The following is an 8,329-nucleotide window of genomic DNA, read 5'->3' on the forward strand; positions in this document are numbered from 1 at the left end:
ACGGCCCTTGGTGCTGCGGTACCTTGTGGCCGCCTTTCTCGGCTCCTTATGCTGATGAAAGCCGTGCTGTCAACCACGGTGGTGGCGAGGGAAATGGTCTTTGCAGGGGGGAACTGCAGCAAACCTGCATGACCTTGGGTTCTTGGTAAGCAGAAGCTGGCTCAAGCTGCTGCTTGCTTCTCCGAAGTTGGGCAATAGCATTACGTGCCATCCGTTCTTCCCAAAATTAGCCTGGCCTTCTGACGAAGCCACCCACAAAGCTTCCTGTGCTCCCAGCAGAGGTCAAGCGCTGTTTCCAGCACTGGTGTCCACAGCCTGCTTCCTTTGATGCTGGGGGTCCTGAGGCTGCAGGGAATGGAAGGGGAACGGAAGGTCCTAAAGAACCAGCATCCCTCATGTGGGATGCGTGTGCTCTGGAAGGTCCCGCTGCCCGGTGTGGGAAGCTCAGTAGGGCACAGAGCTGATGCCAAGAGTGTTACAGTGCCCTGACAAGCCTTGCCGCAGCTGGCAGCACAGCCGAGAAGGGATTGGGGTGCTCAAAATAGCAGCAAGTGTCAATATGGGGTTGGGCACAGCCTCCCCATCTCCTTCTTTCTGATGCGCTTCCCATGGGAAATTCCTTCTTCCTGCAGGCAAAACCCAGCACAGGGGGATATGGCCTTCCTGGCCCCTTCCTCCACCACCCCAAGCAACTTTCCGGGAATGGGGAGCCAGGGTGGTGTGGGAAACTGTGGGGGGTTGCACAATGCCCCTTCCGCTTCCTGCGGAAGCAGCAGCTGAGGAAAGCACCCTATAAACTTGCGCTCATCCTGCTGTGCATCTCCAGTCTGTGGAGGCAGTTGAGGTGGAGGCGAGTGAAGCAGAGCCAGGTAAACCCAGCTGATTTCTCTTAGCAAGCGGACGAACTTCTTCCTTGAGGGCAGTGCTGGAGAGAGCCTGAAGAGGAAGGGAGAGTGGCTGCAGCTTGTTTCTGGGTGCGTTTCTGTCTCGTTTCCAGCTGGTAGAGCCCGGCATCCCTATCTTAGCGCTGGCTGCATTGATGGTGTGGGTGGCTGCTGCTACTTTCCCTGCAACAGGGGCAGGTTTCTGCTGCCTGGGTGCTGAGCACATAGGAAGAGTTTGATTTAAAACCTTAAGCGGGCAATACACGGCTATGGGGAGAAAATATGGAGAAGCTGGGGACACTGGGGCTGTGAAGGTGTGAAAGCTTTTATTAGATGGGTGACAACAGAGAGAGACATTAGCTAGAACTGAAAATGGATCTTTACGGTCAAACATGTAGGCTCTGCAGCCAGGACGCCAGGGTGGCGTGGGACTGGTGCTGGGGAACGCTGCCCAGGGATGCTCCTTGGGTCATTGCTGACCCTGCTCATCTGTGTGTAAGCTCTCTGGGTATGGCTAACACTAAATTAATTTACATAAATCAAGCCAAAACATCTCTTGCTAACATGGAGCGAGATGTGCCAATAGTGCTGCTACCCATGTCTCTGTTTGCGTGTGCCTGCTCCAGCCTGCATGAGCAGCCGTGGTGCCAGGCGAAGCAAAGAAAGCAGCTGGAGGAGATATAAGGGGCTATACGAGACCTGGAGGGTGGCATGCCATGTTAAGACTGTTCCTTAGGGTGGAAGGCGTGGAAGAGCCACATCCGGCTGATCTCCGAGCCGTGCCCGAGGCTCACCTCCACCAGACACCGACAGCCCACATCCCCAGTGGCTAAGCCCTTTGTTGCAAGCATGGAGATCGTGGAGAAGGTCCTTTCCATGGCCCAGGCCATCCACACCCAATTCGAGCAGGTGAAATGCTGTAAGCACCAGTGCCAACGCCTTGTGGAGCGCATCCAGATTCTGCTGGCGCCTGTAAGGATCCTCAAGGCTCAGCCGCCAAAGCACATCTCCCACCACGAAAAGCAACTGCTGAAAAAGCTGCTCTGGGTGCTGGAGGAAGCCCAGAAACTGGTGATGAAATACAGCCAGACCAGCTGGATCCAGAAGTTCCTGAGAGCCCACAGCACCAGCGAGGAGTTCGTCTGGGTGAACGAGAGCCTGGAGGACATCGCCCAGGGGCTCTCACTCCTGCTGCAGGCAGAGCAGAAGCAGGCTTTCCTGGAGGTTTTCCAGGCAAAGACATGTCGCAAGCAGGACGCTGAGGACCTGAGGGATGACAGGGCTTTCTTAGACCAGGTGATTGCAAGTAAGTGTGCATTTAGCAAACCCTCTTTCCCTGAGACCAGCAGTTGGCACCTCTCCCCAGCTGCTGCCCAGCTTTGGCTCAATGGCCGTGGCTAAGGAGAGCCAAAGGGACATTCAAACCAAGAAAAAACTAACTGCATCAGTCCTGCACATTCATCCAGCTGCCCCGCCTCTGCACATTTCTCTCCCCAGGTACTGAGGAGCCCAAAGATATGGCTGGGGAGATCTACATCGACAGGCAATGTATGGAGAGCAAGGTAGACTGGATGCAAAATGAGCTGAACAAAATTGTGCATGTGATGGAGTGTAAGTTGCCGTTGTACCTCTAGACACCCTGTGAACTGTGTCCTTTCCCCCTGAGCCCTGCCTAACATGTCCCTCATTCCCTGCTGGCGCATGGTGGAAGCAGGCTTGAAGAAGGTCAATGTTGGCAAAAGAGAAGACATCACTGAGATTGAGCGGGACCACCTCACCTTCTACAGGCACCTGCAGGACACCGAGAGTTATGACCTCTACGAGGGTGAATACCTCAAGTACCCTGTCGCCATCAAAATCTTCAAAAGGCCACTGACCACCGACCCGGCGTGAGTTGTCCTGGGTGGGAGCAACATGGGGCAGCTGGGATGGGAGGGTGACACAGCGCCATGTCAGGCCTTGTTCCAGGGATCTCACTGTGCTGTCCCTTTCTGCAGGAAGGTGAGAGACATCTTTGAGAAGGAGATTCAGACCCTGAAGAAGTTTGAGTCTCCAAACATCCTGCGCATGTATGGGATCTGCATTGAGGAGAAAGGTAGGGGGGTGTCACATTAATGTCACCCTTTCCCTCCCCTGCCTGTCCCCAGCGCTAGCTGGTGGCAGACAGTTTGTTGTGGACCCCTCCCAAGAGGTGGCACAAGGCAGGATGCTCAAGGTTTTGCCTTGCAGATGGGAGCCCCTGCTTCTCCATCGTCATGGAATACTGTAAGCATGGGACGCTGCGGGATGTGCTGACCAAGCAACAGCATCTCTCCTGGGAGGTCCGCATTCGGATGGCCCTGGGAGCTGCCAGAGGCCTTTACAGGTAAGCTCCTGTATAAATCAGTAAGTCTACCTGACGATCCATAAGCCATGCTCAGCTTCCTGGTATCTCTCAGTAAGCAGTGATATCCTGTTAGACTGTTTCCACCACCTTGGGACACTGGGATGGGAAGCTGGTGAAGAGGTAGGTGGTGGGTTTGGATGCAGTAGCACCCACCTCCCCTGGTCACTGGCCCCTACATCTGGCTTCAAGCCTGAAAAGGCCTGGAAGGGAGAACCCCCCCTTCCCCACACCCATAGGGCAGCTTACAGCATGGCCAGTTCTTACAGGTGCTGCTCCTCTGCAAGGCTCGTTATTTTGCCCACAGTGGCTCTTTCAGCACGTGCTGGAAAGGTTGGCTTGGCAGGGTTGGTCCAGCAAGACAGCAGAGATGCTGGCTTCTCTGGGTGCATGTCAGTCCATCCCCTACACAGCAGGAGGGAGCCCCGAGGTGGGGATGGGTCCATCACCAGCATGTGTTGCCCTTGGTTCTGTCTGGCTGCAGGTTGCACCAGACAGAGGAGAAGTCCCGACTCCATGGATGCATCTGCAGTAGCAAGTTCCTGGTGGCCGGGGATTACTGTGTGAAGGTAAGGACCATGTTTGGAGAAGCTTTGGGGAGTTTTGCATGTTTTTGTGGATGTCTCCCCCCACCAGCACTGAAGGGAATTATGATGGTCCAGAATAAAACCCAGGGTAGAGCAGTGTCCCCTTTCACCTTAGACACTTATACCTCATTTATCATCAGCAAAGTGAGCATCTCTGAGCCATCCACCCTGGGATGAGCTGAAGCTAGGGCAATTCACCTGCCTCCACCTGTGGTTTTGCTTGCAGAAAGAGCCACGTGCCGGGCAGCACACATGGCTGCATGCCAGCCTTTGCTGCCCAGGGCACCTTGCTCTGTTTTCTCCGTCTCAGGGCAGTCCCCAGCCACGCCACAGGTTTCTGCAGACTGTGTTTCTACCACTTCTCCCTTTCTCTCTCTCATTCTCTCAATCAGCTGTCGGGATTTGAGCTGTGTGAAACAGAGTCATCCATCAAGAGGAGAGCCAAGAAGAACTGGAAACAAGTTTCTATGTTGGCTTACATCGCCCCTGAGAACCTGAAAGACATCAACTACCCCTACAAGAGGCCCTGTGAAATATACAGGTGTGTCTGTCCCTCCCAGGAGAGATGCCCGTAAGTGGGCAGATGTCTAGCAGAATAGCTGTTGAGCTATGGAAGAAGGCCAGGTTTAATCGTACACATAAGCAGCTGTTTGCAGTTGGCATAGCCCAGGAGTCTCCACTGTTAGAAGGGAGGACAACATGGTGGGATGAATGCTGAGACTCTTGCTTGTCTCCTTCCAGCTTCGGGATTGTGCTGTGGGAGATTGCGACCTCCAAAATCCCATTTGAAGGTGAGGCAGAAGCATCTGGTCCCCTGTGTAAAAGCCACACGGCCCAGTGTGGCTGTTGTCCGGTGTTGGATGCTCCCTGCTCCTTCCTGGAGCATCCCATGGTGTGCGAGTCCCAGTGGCAGTGCCTGGTGTATCTGGCTCTGCAAGACAGCTTCATTGCTTCTCATGGGACTCCAATACAGTAAAGCAGTTTGGCAACATGCTTAAACCACAAACATGCAAATAATTTTTGTCTCTATTTGATGTTCCCGTGCATTGAAGCATAAACACTTCTCCTTGCTCCACTGGAGCCCAATGGCATCATGCCAGACATGGCGGGGGGGGGTGGGGTGTCACTGCAGACACAGTTTGGGTGGCTTCTCTGCTGGCTTCTCCATGCCATAGGCTGCAGGAAGGCTCTTGGCATGGCTTTGCACTGGGTTTCCTCCCCAGCACCCTCCTGTGGCAGCAGAGCTCATCCTGACAGTCCTGTTTGCATGCATGTTGTCTAGGCTGCGCTCCCCAGGAGATCATGGAGAAAATCTGCAACCACCATTACCAGGCACCTGTTGGTGAAGATTGTCCTGAAGACCTGCGGAAAGTCATTGACCAGTGCCGGGCCTTTGACCCTTCCCAACGCCCTTCTGCTGAGGGTAAGTGTCCTGGACATCTGCTCCACAGGCCCTTTGTATCCTTCAACCAGCTGCTTCAGCAGTCAATTTGCCCCTTATTTTCCGTATGAATTTGTCTGGCTTTGCGTAAGCTGGAGGAGCAGCCACAATGTGGTGCAGGAACAGTTCCTGCCTTAGGCTTTGAGCAGTAAATTGCAATCTCAGGAACTGCTCTGCAGCAGGGAAGATTTCACTGTCTCTGAAGTTGATCTGGGTCTGATCAGATAAATAACTGGTCTCCATCAGAAGATTTAACAGAAACAGCAGGAAAAGACAGAGGAACCTTTCTGGTGTGCTTGAAGGCACAGAGGTTGTACCCTTCCCTCAGTTCATCTCTCCAAGGAGAGAAAGCTTCCTTCAATCTCATCAGCTACACCCCATGGGGCCAGTGTCCATACAAGAGATGTGGAAAATGTGCATAAGAAACCACTGTGGGCTGCACTCTGTGCGTCTCTGTCTCCCAATGGCAGCTCCCTCAGCAGACCCTGCTGCAGGGAACCGCCCCGGCTGAAATGAAGACACCAAAAAAATCATCAGAGACATTGGCAAAGCTGCATTGAGGATACAACTTCTCTTTATTACTCTAATCCAATGCCCAGCCGTGCCTGCATGGTGCTGAGCTGGAAGAACATCTTCTCGTGGCTGTTTCCAAGTGTCTCTCTGTATACATGGCTGCTTCTCTTTGGGCTGTACTCACCTGTGTCTGCTCAGGCCTGTCCCCTGCTAATGGCTGCCCAGTCACACTGGCCTGAGGAAAGAGTGACTCCATGTCCCAGTTGTTACCTGTGAGGGAAAGCTATCTTCTCATCGCGGGGGGTGGGGGGGGAAATAGCCTACAACAAATATTCTGTTTTGATTAATGCCATCCTTATGTTTTGCAGAGATTGTGGACTCACTGGCTGACCTGGAGAAAAGCAGAAACCAAGGAAGTTAACTGCAGAAAACAGGGTGGGGTGACCAAAAGCAGCCAGGCGCCTCGGAAGACAAGCCAAGAGAAAGCAGCAGGCCCTCCTCCTGCAGGCCAAAGCGTGCCGCTCGCCCCTCTTCCCCGCCTCGCAGAGACCGATCGTTCAATACGCCTGTATTTGTTTCTGTATGCCGAGACCTTCACCTCTCCGAGGGGCCGTGCCTGGGTTCATTCGCCTCAGGGGCAGCTGGCAGGCGAGGACGCCCTGCTACAGGTTCTGCCCCGCCGGGAACTCAAGGGGAGGCCGGCAGGAACCACGGCAACCGGGGGACCAGAAGGACGCGACAGGGCCGGCTTCTCCTCACCCCCACCGCAGCGCTGGGGCCCGGCTCCCTCACGGCTCTCTCCGGGCACGACCGGCCCCGCCGCCATGGCAACGCTCCGCCCACCTCGACCCCTGTTTGAATCCGCTCGAGCTCCCGCTCTTTTCGTCCCACCGGCGGCTCCCCCAATGGAAACTCGCTCCCCCGCGCTTGCCCCGCCCCCCGCGACCAATAAGCCGGGCCCTCCCTAAGGCTCTCTGGCCAATCAGAGCAGGGCCTGTCTCCCCTCCCCTCGCCCCGTCACGCTCCCGTCCGTCAGACAGACGGACAGAGCGGCTGGCCAATGAGAAGGCGGACCTGGCCCCGGCTCACCCAATAGAAGCGGGCGCAAAGGTCGCGGCCGGCCAGTAGGGTGGTGGGGGCGGGGCGGCGCGGAGCTCGAGCGGGGCCGTTGGGCAGGTGAGCGGTGGGTGCCGGGGACCGGGCCGCTGGGACGGGACCCCAGGCCAGGCCCGGCCTCCCCCGAGCACCGCGGGTGCGGCTGGGCCTCCGCGGCCGGCCGCCGGGGAGGAGCGCGGGGTCCTGCCGCGGCCTGGCTTCTCCGGGGCCGGGCGGGAGGCCTGGGTGATGGCGGGCCCCGGCCTGAGGGGCTGCGAGGCCCCTGTGGGGAGGTCGGGGATGGCGTCCCGAGTGCTTGGGGTGCCTGCGACTGCTAGAAGAGAAATATTCCCCCTCCCGCGCCGTTTACGTGACTGGTTCTTAGTTAAAACAAGCGAGCCCTGTAAAAAGCCAGAAATAAACCCGTGCTTGTGGAGCGTGTGCTTAATTTTGGGTGGTGTTCGGGCTTTTTTTGGTTAACTTTACGTTAAAGCAGGTGCAGCGTTATAACTGCTGGAGATGTAGAGAGGGGCCTGGGTTTGTGTGAGCAGTGCCAGGTGCTGCGTGGCGAGTAGGAGGAGGCCTTCCGTAAGGGCAAGCTTGTGCTTCAGCGTTCAGCCTTGTGGTTAGTAGTGAGGAGCCTTCTGTGAAGCTGCCTGCTGAGCTGCTGACTCAGCCATCTCAAAGCACTCCGATTTTTCTCATCTGGGCCTAGGATGCTTGTTTACAGAGATTTTCTGTCTGTGGGCTCCTCCATCGACGGCAGCTGGCTGTGTTGCAGAAGCACTGGCCTTTGCCCCTTTCAGGGAGACTCCAAGGTGCCAGTATTAATGTCTTTTTCTTTTTTTTTTTTAAATTAAGAAATATGCGGGGTTACTTAACCCACAGTGGTGAATGTAGGCAGTATTTTTAAGTCTCACAGTTAGTTGATGGGGAAGATAAAGGCTCTGTCATGCTTATAGGTGGCAATTTTATTATGAACGCGAGTTTAGTGCTGGAGAAGCAGTACTTGGATCACTGAATATTATTGTATCTTGACTGTATGACTGTTCTGGTGGGAGGTGGCATTTAACATCTATTTTTGGCCTAACTTAGGCTGAATCGCTAATTAGGATAAGAATTATAACATGATTCGTAAGTTAGAATTTCTTAAAAGATCTATAAAAATATTTGAGCATTAGTACATCCCCCCTCTAGCAAGTCTTGTATACATTTTCTAGTTATTTTTTGTACTAGAAGCAGCCTTTGTTCTGCACAGCACCTAGCCTAATAAGTTTTGGTGTGTGCTTTGGGCTCTTAAGTAATGCTAAAGGTCTACAATTGCCAAGGCCTTTCACGTTTATGATTGCCTAAGGATTTTTTGAGAATGTGAATGACCTTTGGCAGCTCACAGAATTTAATCCACACACACCCTCCAAAACAGGAC

General features: G+C 54.5%; 1 protein-coding gene across 1 annotated transcript; it reads left to right on the top strand.

Annotated features, from left to right (window-relative positions):
- Positions 1–807: 807 nt before the first annotated feature.
- MLKL (mixed lineage kinase domain like pseudokinase) lies at positions 808–7,349 on the top strand. Its single transcript, XM_009923066.2, has 11 exons — positions 808–974; positions 1,621–2,190; positions 2,382–2,495; positions 2,599–2,773; positions 2,882–2,979; positions 3,114–3,249; positions 3,752–3,836; positions 4,247–4,395; positions 4,596–4,645; positions 5,137–5,277; positions 6,177–7,349. The coding sequence occupies exons 2-11, from the start codon at positions 1,734–1,736 to the stop codon at positions 6,227–6,229; spliced, it is 1,458 nt and encodes a 485-aa protein (XP_009921368.1). The 5' UTR covers positions 808–974; positions 1,621–1,733; the 3' UTR covers positions 6,230–7,349.
- The last annotated feature ends 980 nt before the right edge of the window (positions 7,350–8,329 follow it).

This window comes from Haliaeetus albicilla, chromosome 10, assembly GCF_947461875.1.
Source record: "Haliaeetus albicilla chromosome 10, bHalAlb1.1, whole genome shotgun sequence".
NCBI lineage: Eukaryota > Metazoa > Chordata > Aves > Accipitriformes > Accipitridae > Haliaeetus > Haliaeetus albicilla.

What these genes read in the sequence shown, in the direction of transcription:
- MLKL (XM_009923066.2), top strand. Translation starts at nt 1,734, where the DNA reads ATGGAGATCGTGGAGAAGGTCCTTTCCATGGCCCAGGCCATCCACACC. An exon ending in GATCTGCATTGAGGAGAAAG is followed by an intron (nt 2,980 to 3,113) that starts GTAGGGGGGTGT and finishes TTTGCCTTGCAG; the next exon opens with ATGGGAGCCCCTGCTTCTCC. An exon ending in CCGGGGATTACTGTGTGAAG is followed by an intron (nt 3,837 to 4,246) that starts GTAAGGACCATG and finishes TCTCTCAATCAG; the next exon opens with CTGTCGGGATTTGAGCTGTG.